The 22,390-nt window shown below is 42.3% G+C and overlaps 1 protein-coding gene across 1 annotated transcript in view; it reads right to left on the minus strand.

Moving 5' to 3' along the window:
• LOC109872138 (xenotropic and polytropic retrovirus receptor 1 homolog) overlaps positions 1-21,735 on the minus strand; it is a 41,146-nt gene extending 19,411 nt beyond the window's left edge. The window contains exons 1-2 of the mRNA XM_020463252.2: positions 21,243-21,735; positions 11,209-11,260 (exon numbers count right to left, since the gene is read on the minus strand). Of these exons, the coding sequence (XP_020318841.1) occupies positions 11,209-11,260; positions 21,243-21,311 (121 nt within the window). The 5' untranslated portion in view covers positions 21,312-21,735. The remainder of the gene's footprint in view (positions 1-11,208; positions 11,261-21,242) is intronic.
• Positions 21,736-22,390: the final 655 nt, after the last annotated feature.

Below are 22,390 nucleotides of genomic sequence, written 5' to 3' on the forward strand. Positions count from 1 at the left end.
GGTCATGTGCCTTTTACTGGGGAATGGCTTCCGTCTGGCCACTCTACCATAAAGGCCTGATTGGTGGAGTGCTGCAGAGATGGGAAAACTTTCCAGAAGGACAACCATCTCCACAGAGGAACTCTGTCAGAGTGACTATCGGGTTCTTGGTCACCTCCCTGACCAAGGCCCTTCTCCACTGATTGCTCAGTTTGACGGAGCGCCCAGCTCTAGGAAGAGTCTTGGTTCCAAACTTCTTCCATTTAAGAATGATGGAGGCTGTGTTCTTGGGGACAGAAATGTTTTAGTATCCTTCCCTAGATCTGTGACTCGACACAATCCTGTCTCTGAGCTCTACGGACAATTCCTTCGACCTTATTGTTTGGTTTTTATATAGACAGGTGTGTGCCTTTCCAAATCATGTCCAATCAATTGAAGTTACCACAGGTGGACTCCAATCAAGTTATAGAAACATTTCAAAGATGATCATTGGAAACAAGATGCACCTGAGCTCAATTTCAAGTTCCATAGCAAAGGGTCTGAATACTTATGTAAATACGGTCTGTTTTGCAATTTTTATACATTTGCTAAAAAGAGCCTGGACTTGAACCTGATCGAACATCTCTGGAGAGACCTGAAAATAGCTGTGCAGCGATGCATGTGTGCCAAGCTTGTAGCGGCATACCCAAGAAGACTTGAGGCTGTAATCACTGCCAAAGTGCTTCAACAAAGTACTGAGTGAAAGGTCTGAATACTTATGTAAATGTGATATTTCAGTTGTATATTTTTTTTATAAATTTGCCTAAATTTCTACAAACCTGTTTTTGCTTTGTCATTATGGGTTATTGTGTAGATTGATTTCTTTACCAATGAATTGAATCCATTTTGGAATAAGGCTGTAACTTCACAAAATGTGGAAAAAGTCCAGGGGTCTGAATACTTCGGAATACTCCGACTGCACTGTATTAAAGGAATATTTCTTTCATTAGTCCACTGTTAGTCCATACGGTCACACATTTTTGTTGCATGTCAGCAAATCAAATTTTCAAGATATAGGACTTTCAAAAAGCAAATTGTAACTTGCCATATCATGAAAGTGTTCGTCTGATAACTCCAGATGTATTCCGGTATCAGTTTCTAAACTACTGCACGTAATCCCATGTAGGACCAAAGATGCTGAACTGAACTTGAAATGTGATAGGCTGGGAGGATCTGGGCATACTGGCCTCTTTATATGGGTCTATGACTGGGACCAAATCCACAAAATCTCAAAATAGGCAAGAGGACAAGGATTCATCATCCTAATAGCCCTGCATCAGATGAGAAACTCTAGATTCATAACAAAAACTGCCCATCCTGCTTTCTGCAGAATGAGCCAATCATGAATACATTACATATGCGAGCACTCGTGTTCAGACATTTGCAGCTAAAGTTAATCACTGGTCTGCAAAGTTTTGGGACCAGAAATGCTATCTGGAGTCATGCGGTGAGCGAGTGAGAAAGAGAGGCCATCGTTAGAGCCTGAAACCACTGGATGAGGAAGAGAGAATGGGTAGAATGATGGATGGGTGCAGATGAATATTAATAGCCAAAAAATACCACTCAGAACGCTCCTTCTGGAACGGTACGCCTGAACAGGATGTTAAGTCTGTGTTAGTGCCGTTGGTAAGTCTCCAAATATCCCTTTACTGGCCTTTCAGACTGTTTTGCACAGTGTCTTTCCCTCAGTGAAAAGGTCAGAGAAATGTAATAGGTCTGAATGTAAACATTTTCACAGACTCCATAAAGGATTTTGACAAAGTGTTTTTCCCTGACTGTTCTCCAAGCTTTGGTGAAGTCTTTAGTCCATTGGGCTTGATTGAAATCCGAAGAGAGACAAAACAAGTTCAAAGTAGGAAGAAATTATACTTCACATTGATGGATAATGCCATGATTTTATCATTTTTATTCACATAAATGTATGTGTTATGACTCCAGTTTCAATATACAGTGACACATGCTGACCAAATGTGAGTGGGGACTCTCCAAACGAGTTGTTGTGAGTCTGCAGATTAAATACAGCTCATTTTATTAAAATAGATGCTATTTTATAGCAGACAGAGTGATCCTGACACAGGCTGAATCATGGACAAAATTATTACTGTTTTCCTCAAAATGTTCCTTTAGCAACTGGACAAGGGGGCAGATGACATTGTCACAATACCAACAATCTTAATAGGCTATAGGCCGTCCCTGCTATACCCACTCAATAAAACACTTATCCGGTGTGATGTTGTTTATCAAGTTGAACTCCGGATTTGATCAAGGTTGTCAACTGCCCCAGGGAATGGCAACAGCACTAGTAATGCATCCCAGCTGTTAGTGTAGTACTGGTTTGACTGAGTCAACCCCTATATAAAACTAAAACTGGTTTAGATGTATAGAACTGGGTCACTGGGGCCGACTGGGCCCTGAGGAGAGCTGACTAGATTAGAGAGATACCCTGTAACCAATCTATGCACAGCTGGATGACACACTGACAAATCACAGAGGGGAAACATTGGTCTATTTTTTGATGTTTCAGTTTCCAGATGTTTCCAGCGAAAGATTAGCCTCATGACAATTTCAGTATTTCAACATTTGCCTATCAGGCTAGAGTTGAAGAAAGCAATTCTGCGCCATTTCTATGCACACAGAGTGGTTAATAAAAACATTAAAACAGTTTCGACAGAGTGGGCAGACTATGATGATGGTGCCAGTGAAGTCAGACTTGTGAGAATGCTGGTAAGGTAAGTGACATCATGGCGTCCGTGTGAAAATGAACGGGTGAAACCGACCTCACAGGTCCGCAAACATCAGCCGTTTCGGAGGACCATCATTAACTTTTCAATTACATTCAATTTGGCCTAAAATGGCCCTGTGATTATCATCAGTCTGCCATGGCAAATAACAGGTATGGACCAACCATTGAGGAAGTCGACTAAACCATTATAACGTTTCTGCAACTACCTCCCCCGAAAAAGCAACGTTTGAAATATTTTCTATCCTCTTGTGGCTTTGAGTCAGTGACTCTTATCGCGCATGCACACACGCAGAGCTACGTTATGGCACAAAAACAGAGATAATCAACACACCCCTACACATACATATTTATAAACCACAGCCATTCAATTCAGTAATTAACCACACATGGGTAGGCCACATCCTCGCTCCCGTTCTCGCTGACTCTGAGAGACACACACACACAGAGACCACACCAATCAATAGAAAAAGTGCATGACTTCAGATATGAAGTTATTGTTTAAGCCACAGAGATCCTATTAAATTACTAGAGGGGCTGTGTCATAAACTCTCAAAAATCACAGAATGCGGTGAAAATAGCAGACTTATTGTTATTGAATTAGAGGTCGACCAACTAAATCGGAATGGCCGATTAATTAGGGCCGATTTCAAGTTTTTGGACACCGATGGCCAATTACATTGACTACCTGTTATGCGAGTGCAGCAAGGAGCCACGGTAAGGTGTTAGCTAGCATTAAACGTATCTTATAAAAAACTATCAATCTTAACATAATCACTAGTTAAACTAGTAATATCATCAACCATGTGTAGTTATCTAGCTTGTCCTGCGTTGCATGTAATCGATGCGGTGCCTGTGAAATTTATTATTGAATCATAGCCTACTTTTCCAAACGGGTGATTTAAGCGCATTCGCGAAAAAAAGCACCGTCGTTACACCAATGTGTACCTAACCATAAAGACAGCCAAACGGGGGATGATTTAACAAAAGCGCATTTGTGACAAAAGCACAATCGTTGCACGAATGTACCTAACCTTAAACATCAATGACTTTCTTAAAATCAATACACAGAAGTATATATTTTTAAACCTGCATATTTAGATAAAAGAAATCCAGGTTAGCAGGCAATATTAAACTAGGGAAATTGTGTCACTTCTCTTGCGTTCATTGCACGCAGAGTCAGGGTACATGCAACAGTTTGGGCCGCCTGGCTCGCTTCAAACTAATTTGCCAGAATTTTACGTAATTATGACATAACATTGAAGGTTGTGCAATGTAACAGGAATATTTAGACTTATGGATGCCACCCATTAGATTAAATACGCATCGGTTCCGTATTTCACTTAAAGAATAAACTTTTTTTTTTTCAAAATGATAGGATTTCGCCATATTAACATGAATCTCCAATATTCCCAGGTAAGAAGTTTTAGGTTGTAGTTATTATAGGACTATTTCTCTCTATACCATTTGTATTTCATATACCTTTGACTAGTGGATGTTCTTATAGGCACTATAGTATTGCCAGTGTAACAGTACAGCTTCCGTCCCTCTCCTCACCCCAACCTGGGCTCAAACCAGGGACACATCGACAACAGCCACCCACGAAGCATCATTACCCATCTCTCCACAAAAGCCGCGGCCCTTGTAGAGCATGGGGAACAACTACTTCAAGGTCTCCAAGCGAGTGACGTCACCGATTGAAACGCTATTAGCGCGCACCCTGCTAACTAGCTAGCCGTTTCACATCGGTTACACCAGCCTAATCTCGGGAGTTGATAGGCTTGAAGTCATAAACAGCTCAATGCTTGAAGCACGGCGAAGAGCTGTTGGCAAACGCACGAAAGTGCTGTTTGAATGAATGCTTACGAGCCTGCTGCTGCCTACCACCGCTTAGTCAGACTGCTCTATCAAATCATAGACTTAATTATAACATAATAACACAAAGAAATACGAGCCTTATGTTAAAAGGAACCATATGTTATGTTAAAAGGAACCAACAGCTGTCATATGTTCTCATGTTCTGAGCAAGGAACTTAAACGCTAGCTTTTTTACATGGCACATATTGCACTTTTACTTTCTTCTCCAAAACTTTGTTTTTGCATTATTTAAACCAAATTGAACATGTTTCATTATTTATTTGAGGCTAAATTGATTTTATTGATGTATTATATTAAGTTAAAATAAAAGTATTCATTCAGTATTGTTGTAATTGTCATTTATTACAAATAGATAAATACATTTAAAAATTGTCCGATTAAACGGTATCGGCATATGCTGGTCCTCCAATAATCGGTATCGGTGTTGGAAAAAAAAAATCATAATCATCCCGAGTGGCACAGTGGTCTAAGGCACCGGATCGCAGTGACTGGCCAAAGAAATTACAAGAGCGATAGGTAGGCTATTTTGTTTATCTTTTTTGACAGTCTTTGGTTTATAGCCGTGGATATGCGCCCTTTTTCGGTAGTTGAGAATAGGGAGTTTCAGACCCCCCTGAAAGTGGTTGAGCCATGTTACGAACTTCCCAATTGCACCCATTTTAGCAAACATGTAGTACACACTTTATATAAGCAAACCAAAGCTAAAGTTTTCAAAGAATTGGCCAAAATTCTTGCTTGAGAAATTACACTTAGTTAATTAAGATGCTTTTTTTGTTTCTGTTTGAACATTTTAATTGAAAACAGTCACAGTAAGTTACATAATTGTTACCCAGAAAGTATTTGAAATTGAGATAAAAAACAGCTGCATCGGACCTTTAACAGTGAAAGCCCATCACATTACCCCTGAGTGGGAGATGTAGAGCTACAGACATGCCTGCGTTATGAGAGTCACAAGTACGCATCTGGCACTGAAGGAGGCAGCGGCATGGTGCGTTCCTAACCAAATAGGAAGTGGGAATTTACCCGGACTCTGAAAAATCCACTTGAACAGCCCTCAAACTGGCAATTACTAGTGGGAAACTCGTCTATCATCCTGAGCATGTCCTCTGACGTCACCTACTTAGGAAATGGCCTCTATAAGAACATTTTTGGCAGTTAAATGCAACAACAAAACATTACTTATAAAAATACATCTATTAACACTATACATTTGTTTACAAGCATGATAGCCTTATTTTAATGTTATGGTTGACAGCTTTTTGGCCATTAGCCAATCGGCATTTCTTAACTGGTATTTATGACTTCACAACTGGTAAATTCCATGGCATTTTAATTTTGGCTCTGTACCAAAACCGAACCGTGACCCAAAAACTGCAATAGGCACCGAACAGTGGGTTTGGTGAACCATTAAAACCCTACATTCTTTTTTAAATGAAATGTATCTATGGTGTATTAAAGCAACTTAAACAAGCATAATTGCCGGTAGGCCTACTGAACAAAGAGCTAAGGCTATTAACAAAAAACAAACACTTGGTTGGGAGTACGTGTTTCCCTATGTGCTGACTGCGGCAATCTCTTGGTTATATAACACTGGTTGGTTACAACGTTGTTATATTAAAACACACTGGGAGCACAACAGTGTCCGGAGATTGTTTTACTGATACACTGATGAGTTGACTTCTAACATTGGCAACACTCCAGGCCTAGTGTCCAATGTCCAGCCATAGCAACAGCACACACAGACCCAAAGGTAGGCTAGATATGTTTATTGCCAATCCTATCAATGATAGTGCTGGTTGAACTATGACCTCAGATGACCACAGGAATCTGTGTTTGTTGTTGCTCAGAAGAAATGGCCTCCGAGGCATGGAATTTTCTACAAAGTATACTAAAACTAGATGTACTAGTGACCCTCATTGAGTTTAAAACTCATTTAACATCATTCAGCTTCTAAATCACCACGTGAGAGTCAGAGTGAGCATGGTGGTTTGACATTGAGTAGCTTGCCAGGGACAGTGTATTTGGTTAAGTAAATCAAAAGTACACCCTATCCTTCAATCAAAAGTCCTCATCACATGCTCATTTGGTTAACGTTCACTGGCTAACCAGCAATGTATTTAGCATAGCTAGCTAGCAAGCAATCTGTGCTATTTATGCATGAACACAGGACTGACGACATAGTCAACACTGACTCATCCTTCACACAGAAATAACACTGTTACTGTCTGGGCTTATTGTGTTAGTGGGATTTTTTTAGTTAGTTGGAGCAGATCTAGAATTCAGTCTGTCTGCTTAATTCACGATGAGAGAAGATTGTTAGCTAGCCAGCTAGTTCAATTAGTCATGTGTGACTAAAACCAGTGCAGCAAGCATCTTCCTGCATTAATGTTTCAGTCATCAGCACAAGCCATTTGCAGTTGAAATATATAGCAGACATGTTTTGTACTGAATAACAGTGTAAGAAAACATTTTCGGAATGAATGTGTGGACCCCAGGAAGAGTAGATGCTGCTTTTGCAGCAGCTAATTGGGATCCTAATCAAATTAAATACAAAAAAATTAAATAACAGCTAGAATGTGCTTGTCATAATACAGAGTACATTACGCAACAATAAGCCAAAGACAGAGAAAAGAAGAGCTAGGAATCCCATTGGGCAATGAATGGAGGAACATATAACGCCTCACACAGCAGACAGTCGGCCAATTGCATTCAGGTTGTCATGCTGCCTCATGCGGTTGCTAATCATCATGCAACCCCTTCACAAAGTCAGGGTATGCGTCGAGAAACCTGCATATTTTCCCCTAAAGTATGTAATGTCACAATTTCAAAGCAAAACGATATTACAGATAACAAGTTAAATGTTTGTAATGTTGTACTTCTAGTTGGTGAAATTCATGCTAATGTTGAGTTTTTGAGCTAGTGCCCAATTGACCCCTGCACTCCTTGAAGGAGAGCCCTTCTTGTCCCGGGAATCGCCCAGAAAGCACAGCACAGTCCATTGACGACGCATGGAAAACATACACAACCTGCCGTTGATACAATTCCAATGGAGTTTCCCCATCTCCTTAAAAGTATCTCTGAACACGCTCTCATTGCAGGTTGCCAAAGTGTTTCCTTACATGACCTTTGACTGTTGTAAAGCACCGTAGTGAATCTGCTCAATGCTAAAGTGGTGACATTATGAACTGCATGTTACACGATTTCACTGCATAGTTTGTGATCTTGTGAACAGTGCAGATTCAGATTTAATATCAGATTAACGTTGAGACAAAGCTCAATTCATTCAGCCTTTCTTGTTTATTAGTGTACTTGTGGTGCTTCCGCACAAACACTTCTGCCTTCTTATCCACAGCCATAGACAGACATCTTTAAGTTGTAACTAAGAAGGTAAACTGAACAAGTGTTAAACTGACTTTGTATTTATAGAGGATATACAGTGCCTTTGGAAAGTATTCAGCCCCTTGACTTTTTCAACTTTGTTACGTTGCAGCCTTATTCTAAAATGGCTTTTTTATTTTATTTTATCTACACACAATATCCCATAATAACAAAGCAAAAACAGTTTTAGAATTTTTTTGTGCAAATGTATTAAAAATAAAAACAGAAATACCTTATTTTCATAAGTATTCTTGCCTCACATCAGTATTTGGAAACGGTATATTGATGATATTTTTGTTCTATGGAGGGGTGATGCAAAACAGCTCCAGGCGTTCCATGCTTTTCTTAACTCCTGTTCTGAGCATCTGAGATTCACTATGCATTCTTGATCTTCTGATCTTGTGTGAAGATAATGTTCTATACACTGATCTTTACAGGAAGCCTACTGATCGTAACAGTTTGTTGAGGGCTGATAGTTGTCACCCACTTCCCTTGAAAATAGTTTGCCTTACAGCCAATTCTGTTGAACTAATGTTCTTAAATAATGTAAATTTTTATATTTAGTTACGAAATCATAATTTAGAGTATCTGTTAATCCTTTGGAGCACAATTTGTGAGAAAAAAAAAAGGTCTGTTTTTCATTCTACCTGTTAAAAAACATGTATCGGCAGATATATCGTTAGCTCCCTAAAATCAGTATCGGACTCAAAAATCCCATATCAGTCAGGCTCATATCTATTTATCTATCGCACACACACATAATATTTGAACCGTTTCAAATACTTTGAGCGTTTGCTTTCGCCTGCCTGGAGTGCCAGGTAGGTGACTAACGTATTTGAAATGTTTTAAAATTGTATTTGAACCCAGGTCTGATACAGAGACATACACAGGTTTAGTAAACCCATTCTCTTTTGAGAGAAGCTACCCTGTACAATCCTCCACCTACATGTCTGCATGAGATCCTTCCAACTTTGCCTAGCCTAACGCCTATGTCTAACTTCAGGCTCATCGGAGGGTTGCTACCCTAATGAGCATAGCTACACTATACAATCCTCCACCTATATAGGTCTATACTGCAGTTCCCACCAGTGGTTCAGAGTAGCCTCTGTTGCTAGTCAAACGTAACAAGTTGGATTAAGTCTCCAAGCACACAATGCCATGCAGAAACACCACAGGGAACTCTTAAAAGGGACATGAGGTGTTTCACTGAGAATCCCGCTGTAGAAACAGATCAGCCTTCCAATGAAACTGAAAGCGGCTATGACGTAGCCAGTGACACTAGAAAAAGGCATGAGCAATGCATTGTCATTCTCCTCGCTGTTAGACCAAAGACTGATGGCCAGAAGCTTCATTTAGAGGGAGGGGTATTTGATGAGATGTGATTATTGTGCACGTCGCTTTCTCTCCCAAGCTCAACACTCTTTTCCTCCTCTCGCTCTTTCTCAGTTTTTTTCACTTGCTCATCTCTCCTAGAGGATTGACTTTGTTCTTGCATTGATTTCTGCAGAATTAGTTTGATACTGAAAGGCTAAGGGTTAGCTACAGTGGGGCAAAAAAGTATTTAGTCAGCCACCAATTGTGCACGTTCTCCCACTTAAAAAGATGAGAGGCCTGTAATTTTCTTCATAGGTACACTTCAACTATGAAAGACAAAATGAGAAGGAAAAAAAATCCAGAAAATCACATTGTAGGATTTTTAATGAATTTATTTGCAAATTATGGTGGAAAATAAGTATTTGGTCACCTACAAACAAGCAAGATTTCTGGCTCTCACAGACCTGTAACTTCTTCTTTAAGAGGCTCCTCTGCCCTCCACTCGTTACCTGTATTAATGGCACCTGTTTGAACTTGTTATCAGTATACAAGACACCTGTCCACAACCTCAAACAGTCACACTCAACTCCACTATGGCCAAGAGCTGTCAAAGGACACCAGAAACAAAATTGTAGACCTGCACCAGGCTGGGAAGACTGAATCTGCAATAGGTAAGCAGCTTGTTTTGAAGAAATCAACTGTGGGAGCAATTATTAGGAAATGGAAGACATACAAGACCACTGATAATCTCCCTCGAACTGGGGCTCCACGCAAGATCTCACCCCGTGGGGTCAAAATGATCACAAGAACGGTGAGCAAAAATCCCAGAACCACACGGGGGGACCTAGTGAATGACCTGCAGAGAGGTGGGACCAAAGTAACAAAGCCTACCATCAGTAACACACTACGCAGCCAGGGACTCAAATCCTGCAGTGCCAGACGTGTCCCCCTGCTTAAGCCAGTACATGTCCAGGCCCGTCTTAAGTTTGTTGGAGAGCATTTGGATGATCCAGAAGAAGTTAAAAACTCAACTCGTCGTGTTTGGAGGACAAAGAATGCAGAGTTGCATCCAAAGAACACCATACCTACTGTGAAGCATGGGGGTGGAAACATCATGCTTTGGGGCTGTTTTTCTGCAAAGGGACCAGGACGACTGATCCGTGTAAAGGAAAGAATGAATGGGGCCATGTATCGTGAGATTTTGAGTGAAAACCTCCTTCCATCAGCAAGGGCATTGAAGATGAAACGTGGCTGGGTCTTTCAGCATGACTATGATCCCTAACACACCGCCTGGGCAACGAAGGAGTGGCTTCGTAAGAAGCATTTCAAGGTCCTGGAGTGGCCTAGCCAGTCTCCAGATCTCAACCCCATAGAAAATCTTTGGAGGGAGTTGAAAGTCCATGTTGCCCAGCAACAGCCCCAAAACATCACTGCTCTAGAGGAGATCTGCATGGGGGAATGAGCCAAAATACCAGCAACAGTGTGTGAAAACCTTGTGAAGACTTACAGAAAACGTTTGACCTCTGTCATTGCCAACAAAGGGTATATGACAAAGTATTGAGATAAACTTTTGTTATTGACCAAATACTTATTTTCCACCATAATTTGCAAATAAATTCATAAAAAAATCCTACAATGTGATTTTCAGGATTTTTTTTCCTTCTCATTTTGTCCGTGATAGTTGAAGTGTACCTATGATGAAAATTACAGGCCTCTCTCATCTTTTTAAGTGGGAGAACTTGCACAATTGGTGGCTGACTAAATACTTTTTTGCCCCACTGTAATAGTAGAATTGGGGAGATGTGGGGGGTGGGGGTGACAGGCCCTAATAGTGTGCAGAATGCACGTACGTACACACACACACACACATCTTATTTTACCTTCGATAGAGGGAGCCTGGTCCTGGGCAGAATACAGCATATCCTTGAAAGCCTGCAGAGCAGAGAGAAAAACAAGAGAAAGGGGTCAAAAATAAAGTCACTGACCTAACTAATGGGATGACACATTTATAAAATGAACGGAAGACATTGTGTTGTGTTCGACGCAACATCACTTGTGTTTCGACACTTGGACTCCTTCAATAATGCAGCAATACACCAAGTATTCACACACACGTAAGCCAACAGCTCAATGTGGTAGAGCAGCACATGATGTAGTGTAGTGTATGAGTCAGCAGCTGCTACTGCTTAAAAGGGATATACTTCCAGTATTTGCTCTAATCTAGCGCGAATGTTAGCTAGGCCTGGGTTTAAGGTTAGGGGTTGGGTAACATGCTAGCTAAGTAGTAAGTAGTTGCAAAGTTACTAATTAGCTAAAATGCTAAAGTTCTCCATGATGTGATTCGAACATTCAACATTTGGCTTGCTGGACCTTTATATGCTAGGGATGGGAATTGCCAGAGACCTCAGGATATGATATTATCACGATACTTAGGTGCTGATACGACATGTATTGCAATTCTCACGATTCTATATGTATTGCGAAGCGATACTGCGATTTCATAGCGATTCGATGTTCCAAACATATATTCGTCACCATGCCTGCTGCTGAGAGACAAGAGGGAAAGGTACAGGTACAGACAGCTAGCACAAACATAATATTCTAATATTGTCAAAAATAATATTAATATACAGTATATTGTCAAAAATAGTATCCTGACATGTAACTACTGATTTCACCCATTAGTACTTGCATTTCTTAATAGACAAGCTAAAAAGCCAGGCCAAATCAGTGAATTCAGCCCCTCTTTAACATGGGCACCCAGATTATTGTAGCACTGACTAGCTAAAACAGCCAGGGAATTTCTGCCCAGGAGCAAGCAGGCAAGCAGGCGGCCAGGCAGACGTTTCATAGTAAACCCTTTCCAACCTATAAGGGAAGCTACACTGTACAATACTCTTTCAGCATGTTGGTATACAGACAGACAGACAGAAGGCCAGACAGGACAGCCAGCCAGCCAGAGGAAGCAGCAGAAAGTTGAGGGATAAAACAGGTCATGATATTCGGGGGTGTGTGTAAATATAACAATAGATATAACAATAGAGAAGAAGGGTGAAAAGGGGTAAGTGTTCCATCTTGGCTGTCCTTGAGAGAATGCCAAGAGTGTGCAAAGCTGCCATCATGGCAAAGGGTGGCTACTTTAAAGAATACAAAATATATTTTGATTTGTTTAACACCTTTTTGGTTACTACATGATGACAAATTACCATGAATTCTACTCAAATGTATTAGTTTAGGAAATCTGTTGCCAAGTATTCCCACAATGTGATCATCTCAATGTAATCAAGGAATGAAATTATTTTTTCATTTTCAAATACAACTCATTGGGATTAGTTGTGGTTAATTTGCACTGCACAAATTATAATTATAATTTTCCAGCCCCCTGACCATCCAGCCTCTGCTGAATTTAGTTGCCTACCCCTGCTATACAGTCACTCTCTGTGCCCTAGAGTAGAGAACAAGAAGTCACTTATTATTGTGGAAAAGCAAGCAAGTCTGAGGACAATGAAAGTCCTCAGTGCCAATAGAGCTGCATGGTCAAGGTCACTCATGCTCTGATGAATGAGTGGATTCAGTAGATTTACAAACAAGAGCAACGAATGAAGAGAAATTAACAAATGATTGGGAAAGAAGTCTAGTGTCCTGGAAGATAACACATTGGTAATAGGGATGCATGATATATCGGTGAGAATATCAGAATCGGACAATATTAGCCAAAAATGACGACATTGACAACGGCCCGATGTCTAGTTTAACGCCGATGTCGAAAACCGATGTCAAAGCTGAAGTGTTTACCTATATAATGTAGGTCGGTGACGTAATGATGCCACGAAAAATACAGCGCTACATGTGCAACACAGCATTCCTAACCTGGCCCACAATGTCTGCTGTGTGGATCTATTTTGACGTTTCAAAGGAAGATAACAGAAAGGCCATATGCAACGTTTGTGCTGCTATTATTTCCAGAGGACGGGAGAAAGTGAAATCTTTCAATACCACAAACCTAATTACTCATTTGAAAGTGCATCACCCCCAGACGTTCAGCGACTACTTGGAACAAAAGCAGAAAATAAACTAACACTTCCAACAACTGAACAAGTTCAAGTCGAGCAGTCATTTGAAAGAGTAAGAACATTTCAGCGAGACAACTCAAAGGCGAAATCCATTAAAGCCAAGATAATGGAATTCATTGCCCTTGACAATCAACCATTCTCTGTTGTGGATGATGTTGGCTTTCGCTGACTGGTCAAGCACCTCGAGCCCCAGTACACACTACCAAGTAGGCGCTATTTTTCAGATGTTGTGCTACTGGAGTTACACAGTATTGTTGAAATGCACATCCACGAGTTACTTGCTATGGGCGTCACTGCTATTAGCTTCACGACTGACATTTGGACCAGCGACGTGAGCCCCATGAACATTCGGAGTCTGACAGCACAGTGGGTCGACAAGGATTTCGTATTGAGGAAAGCAATATTGCATGCTCAAGAATGTGCTGGTTCTCATACTGCTTCTGCCATTTCAATGGTATTTGAGAAAATGTTTGAAACTTGGAAAATCCCAAAGAACACGCTGTGCTACGTGATAATGCACGTAACATGACAAAGGCTTTGGAAGAATGCGGAGTCGCCAGTTTGCCATGCATGGCACACACGCTTGAACTGGCTGTGAACAAAGATGTTTTGGCCCAACGCAGCATATCTGAGACAGTGGCAACAGGTAAGAAGATAGTGGGTTATGTTAAACACTCACAGCTAGCATACAGCCACCTGCAAGCAATACAAGCAGCTTGGAGTGAAAACAGAAAGGCTTAAGCAAGACGTTTCCACCAGATGAAACAGTACTTTTTATATGATGGAGAGCCTGCTGGAACAAAAATGAGTGCTTGGCGTGTATGCAGCTGACTATGAGTTACCTGCAACAATCAGTACAAACCAGTGGACTCTCATTGAAAGCATGAACACACTCCTAGCTCCATTTGACCAACTGACTCGAGAAATAAGCTCATCAACTGATTCTGCAGCAGACGTGATACTCTCTGCTCAACAAATGTCCGACACAGACCATGGGGTCAAAACTTGCCAAAGTACTCTACTAGACACTGTGAACAAGTGATTCGGTGGCATTCTCTCTGAGCCTCTTTACTGTGTCGCCACCATGCTTGATGCTAGGAACAAGACCCGCTACTTCGATGCAGACAAGAAACAGGGTTTATGTGAAATGTTACAGACACAGCTGGACAAGATGGAAACGGACACAGTGACAGTGCACACAAAAGAGGACCCACGACAGAAGAGGCCACAGACAGGCAGGGCTGAAACTTCACTGCTTGACATGTATGAGGAAATCCAGGTTGAGAATAAAACGACTGACCAAATTAACAAAACAGCACAGCAAGTAAGTGAAAATAGGTTTTGATTATGTTTTACTGGTAATGGGGACATATTGAAATGCCAACAAAATAACTTTTTGGTCAGTGTGTGTGAGAGTGACACTTACTTACATTTTCTGTTACTACATCGGCCAACATTTGCCAATGTTGATCTATGACTAATGAACGTTTGGAACGCAAGAATAATAGAGGACCCCCCCCTTCCCATTATTTGCAGAAGCTACTATTCCCCTCCACTTGGATACTGGAGAAGTAACAAGCACCATTTCCCCATCCTAGCTAAAGCTGTGCGCAAGTATCTTGGTGCTCCCTGTACTAGTGTGGCCAGTGAGCACCTTTTCAGTGCAGCTTCACACATTGTAGACAAAAAAAGACACAGACTCTCGTGACAAAGCCGAGCTGGTCCTCTTTGTGAAGAAAAACCTCCACCAAATGTTAAAGTTGTAAATGGGCAGTCATATTTTAACCCAGCCATCTACAGTCTCTGGAAAAATGTTTACTAAGCCCAATGGCTTTTCTGTTGTTCATTCATTCATTCATTGGGGCGGCAGGGTAGCCTAGTGGTTAGAGCGTTGGACTAGTAACCGGAAGGTTGCGAGTTCAAACCCCCGAGCTGACAAGGTACAAATCTGTCGTTCTGCCCCTGAACAGGCAGTTAACCCACTGTTCCCAGGCCGTCATTGAAAATAAGAATTTGTTCTTAACTGACTTGCCTGGTTAAATGAAAGATGTTGTAAATTTGCTCTCATTTTACTAGTCAAGTCAGTTGAGCACATTTTAAAAGTTGCTTGGCATGCTTGTGTTGTGTGTGTATTATCTTACAGTGGGAATCCCAAATCAATCATTACCGATTTGCTGGCCGTTTATCAGGGTTCCATACTTACTGTATCCTTATCCAACGTGTGTGTCCAACACCATAAACCCCCACTGTTCCCAACAAAGATGTAGGTAGATCCATTCTCACATGCTTGTTTCCTTCTCTCATCACATGACACCTTGGAACAACAGCTTCAACATCAGGCTACAATAACAAGCGTCCTCAGTTCTCCAGCCCAAAACATGCCCCTAGAGTGTCCAAATAAATGTTACTCCTAGGCAAAGGCCTAGGGTCAGCTTTCACTGCCTTAATCCAAGCCTTTGGGGGCTATTAGAAATACTGTTCCTAGAGTCTAGACAAGAGATTGGGGGTAAAGTCTAGCCAACCGATCTATCTATGAGGGGAAAATTACCTACGCTAGAAATGTATGCCCAAAAGGCCCCTAGCATCTATCCCCTTGGAACTTGTCTATATAGAATCTCATAAATAGTGAGAGAATAAGAACCAACAGACAAGGGGCCAGTCTATGGCCCTCCATTTTACAGCCCTGCTACATTAGATCTATCGGAGCACGGCATTGCCATCAGTCATTTAGGGAATGATTCCTTTGAAATCAATGAAAGCTGCTATGTTGCCCGCATTGTCACATCCAATGGCAGCTTCAAAGTGCAAGAATTGCTGAGGTTCAATTCTCTATGCCTAACGCGCACATTCATTCTATCTTGTGAATGGAAATAAATGAGAAAATAGTTGATTTTGGTTGGTTTCTGGTGTAGCAGGTAGAACTTCACATTGACACAATACTGATGGCAATGTGTGTAGTGCGGGCCCTCAGTGTCCGGTTTGGAATGTCAAGTCACGAGCTCTGCTGGTGGGCTACTGTGTAGAAACCTAGCGGTGCCAAAATCCCATTGTCTTCCCTCGAAAGCCTATGGAAAATAGACATTTTTTTCTGTATGGTGTTTTGAGCTCTAAAATTGGATGAGGCTTGCGCCCTCATGCACGCTCTTTGTGCATAACTCAGGCTGGATGAAAATGACTACATCAACCATGATCCTTTGCTAGTTACGGCCACTTTCAATATGATCCTTAGCAATTTTTTGGTGCCATTCAAGCTCAAATCATTAATATGGCGCGCTTCAAATACTTCCAGCTTCATGTGCCATCGGGACATTTCCATAGGAATATGTGGATGACGTCAGCGCTACTATCTTCTGGTTTTAATGTCTATGGTGTAGCGTAGCTGGCTTGTTAGCTAAGGTCTTCTGTGAGGCGCTGGTTGCGTTCCAGCCCATCTTTACACTGTTGGACTGTGCATATCATAAGACTGCTATATCATTAATGTGGTTCTTGAGATGTTAAAACACTACTCCAGGCATTGTGAGAATTTGCACAGCGCGACGGGCTGGAACGCAACCAGTATCTTACTCTTCCCTGGAGCTGAGCCAGTCAAGCAGCCAGCCAGTAAGAGAAGACACTGATATGATCGTGGGACTGTCACTGTGAGAGCAAGCTAATATAAATGGGACAATCCTCTGTTTAAATGCTCCAGTAGTTTAATTAGAAGCGTTTTTTGTTTTTAACCACAGAGAAGGCCTGACAAAGACCCTTTGCGGTCAAATCTTTGCTAGTAAGTAAAACCACGGGAGAATTTAGCCCTTAGGTTAAACCGTGAGCAGGTGTTTGATTTTTTTGATTTTTGATTTAAATCAACCCTTTTTTGCACTACTTTCGAACTCGCAGCAGTGTTTCCCTAGCCTAGCTCTGTTTTAAATGGTGAATGTGAGGAACAGATAGTGTTTTTACGGAGCAGAAAACCGTTTGTGGCAGAGTTCGTAGGAATGATAACAGCAACAGAGACAGGAATGGCATGGTGTGCTGTGCTTACAAAGATCACCAACTGTCATGCAATACTCAGCACAGAGCCTACACAGCAGGGTGCTACTAGTCTAGCCAAAGCCTGGTTTCCCCACACTACACACTGTGTATGTTTGTGTGTGTGTATGGTGTTTGTACTTGACAGAAAGGGCAACTTCCCATGCTTGAGCCTGTGTGAGTGTACACTAAGTTCATCAGCGGGTTCTAAAGCGTAAGTTTCCTAAACAAAGCAGACCACTACAGGCAAGCGATTATCCCTTCAGCCCCCCTCCCTCCTCCCTCCCTCTACCGCTGTACTCCTGTTGGCCCTTCACAGGTCTGTGGTATCTTGCTAGGGGTGTTACACATTTAGGGCCGTAATACAGGCCAAACTACAACACAAGGCCAGACAAAATCAAGGCAGTGTGGACTGTGGAGATATGGTGTCTGTTAGGCTACACTAGTAGCCTACGAGACAGAGTCTGGTTAGAATGAACGTTGAGTGACTTCTCTGACCACAACTGGCAACACATTCTCTGCCTCCAATCTCACTGCAGTCAACTGCCAAATAGGCTAATAAGCTAAAAGAAAACTGCCATATACACACATTATATATATATATATAAGTATTGGAGTGTCATGTCACGCGTATAATAGGATTAAATATATGACGCACAAGCCTAGATGAAGGAGTAGGTGGTTATTAGGCTATTAACTACTGGTGAGTTAGCCACTGCACGTCTCCAATCCGAGCTCAGAAAACAGTAAGCCATAATCAGGGTCATATTCATCAGGCACCGAACTGAAAAAAACTTACTGAAACAGGAAGGGACTACCAGAATGTATCCAATAAGAAACACTTTACAGAAGCAAACTGTTATTGCCATAATGAATATGACCCAGAAAAATCGGCTCCACAAGAGTAAAAGATACAAAAATAACAGAGTTATTATTCTCAACAAGAACCGTAACCACAGACACACAGACATGAATAAAGGCAGACATGAACATGGTACACAAACACGCATGTACATGCACTGCATGAATTCAGACAAGAATAAACAGTACAATGACAGACATAAAATGTCTGCTGCCTGCAAATGAATACAATAAGCCTCAGCCTGTTTCCCTGATGAATCTAATTTAGGCAGTACAGTGCTCTGCTCATACAGAATGTTGAGTGCAGAGTCCAGCTATCCTCTTGACCTGAGAGAGAGAGAGCAGTGACCAAATACAACACCTTTACAAGGAATTAGAATATATTCTCAGAGCGGCACGTGCATGCATTCACACACATGCATACATGTGTATGGGCGGACACATTCAAACACATACAGATAAACGCACACACACCTAGGCAGAATCTCACAAACAAGTTGTCATGAATAGGCTTAGGTCGATGTTCTCAAACATTTTGAAAACCACTACATGAAGAGACTACACTTCTGAAAACCACTACATGAAGAGACTACACTTCCGAAAACCACTACATGAAGAGACTACACTTCCGAAAACCACTACATGAAGAGACTACACTTCCGAAAACCACTACACGAGTGATACTTCGTCCCAATGTGTTGTGCAACTCTAGCCAACTGGCAGGAGTCTGGAAAGACAAATTGTGTAATCATTGTGTGGAGAACTGACCCCGCAAGAGCCACAGAGCCATCATTCACTCTCTGTTCTAGCCCTGACCATCTCTAATCAGTAGGCTAATCCAACAGAAATAACCTCAGCAGCACTGATGTGAAATGATTCAATTATGTGTACTGCAGTCAGAGGGAGTACTGATGTGGGGGGGGGGGGGGGTTAGAGTACTGATGTGGGGGGAGTAGGAAAGGGGCGCTGCCGTTTTAGAGTGCTGATGTGGGGGGGGGGAGTAGGAAAGGGGCGGTGCCTATTTAGAGTGCTGATGTGGGGGGAGTAGAAAAGGGGCGCTGCCGTTTTAGAGTGCTGATGTGGGGGGGGGGAGTAGAAAAGGGGCGCTGCCGTTTAGAGTGCTGATGTGGGGGGAGTAGAAAAGGGGCGGTGCCATTTTAGAGTGCTGATGTGGGGGGAGTAGAAAAGGGGCGGTGCCGTTTTAGAGTGCTGATGTGGGGGGAGTATAAAAGGGGCGGTGCCGTTTTAGAGTGCTGATGTGGGGGGAGTATAAAAGGGGCGGTGCCGTTTTAGAGTGCTGATGTGGGGGGAGTATAAAAGGGGCGGTGCCGTTTTAGAGTGCTGATGTGGGGGGAGTATAAAAGGGGCGGTGCCGTTTTAGAGTGCTGATGTGGGGGAGTAGAAAAGGGGCGGTGCCGTTTTAGAGTGCTGATGTGGGGGGAGTAGAAAAGGGGCGGTGCCGTTTTAGAGTGCTGATGTGGGGGGAGTAGAAAAGGGGCGGTGCCGTTTTAGAGTGCTGATGTGGGGGGGAGTAGAAAAGGGGCGGTGCCGTTTTAGAGTGCTGATGTGGGGGGAGTAGAAAAGGGGCGGTGCCATTTTAGAGTGCTGATGTGGGGGGAGTAGAAAAGGGGCGGTGCCGTTTTAGAGTGCTGATGTGGGGGGAGTAGGAAAGGGGCGGTGCCGTTTTAGAGTGCTGATGTGGGGGGGGGGGGGGGGGGGGGGAGTAGAAAAGGGGCGGTGCCGTTTTAGAGTGCTGATGTGGGGGAGGGGGGGGGGGGGGGAGTAGAAAAGGGGCGGTGCCGTTTTAGAGTGCTGATGTGGGGGGGGGGGGAGTAGAAAAGGGGCGGTGCCGTTTTAGAGTGATGATATGGTGGACACAACTAGACCATATTTCACACACTTGCATGATCATAATTCAAAAAGACAATGTTTATCATTGAGGAATGCAAGCTCAATAACAATTATTTTGGATCTATATGCCATAAATGTATTTGGCATGCTTACTTCATAACAAAGAAATGCTCTAGGGACCACTGGTCTGGACCCATTTTGCGCACATATTTTCCAGCAGACTGGAAGAGAGCAAGCTGACCCTTTCCAGAGCTTTTTAATTAAAAGTCAGTGTCCTTGAATTTGACTTTGTTGGTGTTGATACATGAGAGGATGGTTGCCAGCAAATATTTTCAAGGTAGCCATTTGTCCTGCGGTCTGAATTGGACCCAGCCCAGGGACTGTGTCAGTAAACATGACAGTGCTGGTGCAAGCAGCAGCAATGCGTAGAACTGAGGACTGCAGCAGTGATCACCTCCAAATGCAGGTGTTCATTGCAGAGCTATGTTGCTGCAATCCACACCAGTTCCATAGATTGCAGGTATATTCAATCATCTCCATCAAACAGGGGCATTGGGTTTTGTAGTTGATCCGTGCTGAAGAATGTTAGGGGATCAGTGTAATAGTGTGCACTGTATTACAGGTACTGTAACGTTATAACGCTACTAAACAAGCTAGCTATTTGGTTGGAATTGTAGAATTGAATTGCAAGAGAGTTTTCTATCTAGGTAATGTTGGCAAAATAAGGTAGAGAATAAGAATTATGAACCATACATCTAATGTAACGTCTAGTATGGCTCGCTGAGTTACATTAGGTCAAGCAATACTTGTAAAATACGCTAAATAGCTCAAATGCTTGACATTCAATGTCTCAAAAAAACTGTTCATTCACTGTCACACACTGCAAACCCCATTAGATGCAACCCCCCCCAGCAATATTAGCAGACTGTCGGCTAACCGCTAACATTAGGAGTTCATGCTACGTTATTTGTTATACTCGCTAGCTGCTTTATCTGGCTAGCCAGATAAACTGACATGACTTAGTAATGATTACTAGCTGTGTGTGTTATAAAAACGGAGCTCTATCAAGAGTATCCCTCTCTTGGCAGTTAGCTAGCTAACGCGAGCTAGCCGTTTACCTCATACTGGATGTATTGTTTTCTCCATTCAGGGGTGATGTGCGCCGAAAGGTGCTCCGTGAATTTCATCCTTCCTCAGTGGTTCCCCTCTGGGGTTTCGACGTTGAAATACTTGCTGTCAGATGACTTTCTTTGCGATGGAGGATATCATACAGCTAGCCAGCCAGCTAAAATAAAACCAGCGAGTCCGGTTTGATAGAGAATCACCACTAAGCAATGTTTGTCATCCAGATTATGACTGTGCTGCTCGGTCGAAGATCCCCTTTTCTCCGTCTCACATTATGGTCGGAGAACGTGAGTGACAGCCACGAAACATTACTTCAAGAAAATGCTCCTCTCCGCCTTTATCTTAACTAGCTACGTTGTCACTATAATAACATGTTTTTTCGCCTTTGATTATTACTTGGACTACATTTTTTCTGAGGTAACAGCCCCTAGCCTCTTGTGCTGTGAGGTCGTTGAGTCGCCATCGTTGGGCAGAAAGTGACGTGGATGTGGCGTCACTCTTCATAGAAAACACAACAGCAAGTGGATTTTAAATTCTCACCGCCCCCTTCATTTGGAAAACGGCAAGAGCATGTGCCTTCACCACAATTTCTACTCTAAACCACTGGTTTCACAAACTAAAGTCCAAACCCTTGCCAGAAGGTTAGACCTATCATACATTTGCGTTGTGGACATCAGCGTCTCCTAGAGCAGTGTATATTTATCAACAGACTATGAGTCAGAGCTTGATTGGCCCCAAGAAGGTCTGGCACCAAGGTGAACAGAGCTTAGACTATTCATTGGTTTTGCAACCAACATAAAAATGCACAAATCGTTATGTGATGTAGTCACTAGATGGCCATGTTAAAATAAGGACCAATGTAGTGATTGAGGGGAAAGAGTCAGAGTAGGACTTGAACCAAAAATCCTGCACAGGGCAAATGCACTACCACCTGTGCTAATAAGGTACAGAGAAGGCTTTGCTCAAGTACTTGATTTGGGCAGGAGCTCACAAGAGCCGAGGAGGCCTACGGGCACCTCAGATGTTCTACTATTTGAGCTACTGAAAAAAAAGGAAATGTAATGTGTCGCTCAGTTAAGTATAGAGTCAAGTCATCATGGAATTTTGTTAAATATATATATTTTTAAATGTAACCTTTATT

This window comes from Oncorhynchus kisutch, linkage group LG27 (genome assembly GCF_002021735.2).
Source record: "Oncorhynchus kisutch isolate 150728-3 linkage group LG27, Okis_V2, whole genome shotgun sequence".
NCBI lineage: Eukaryota > Metazoa > Chordata > Actinopteri > Salmoniformes > Salmonidae > Oncorhynchus > Oncorhynchus kisutch.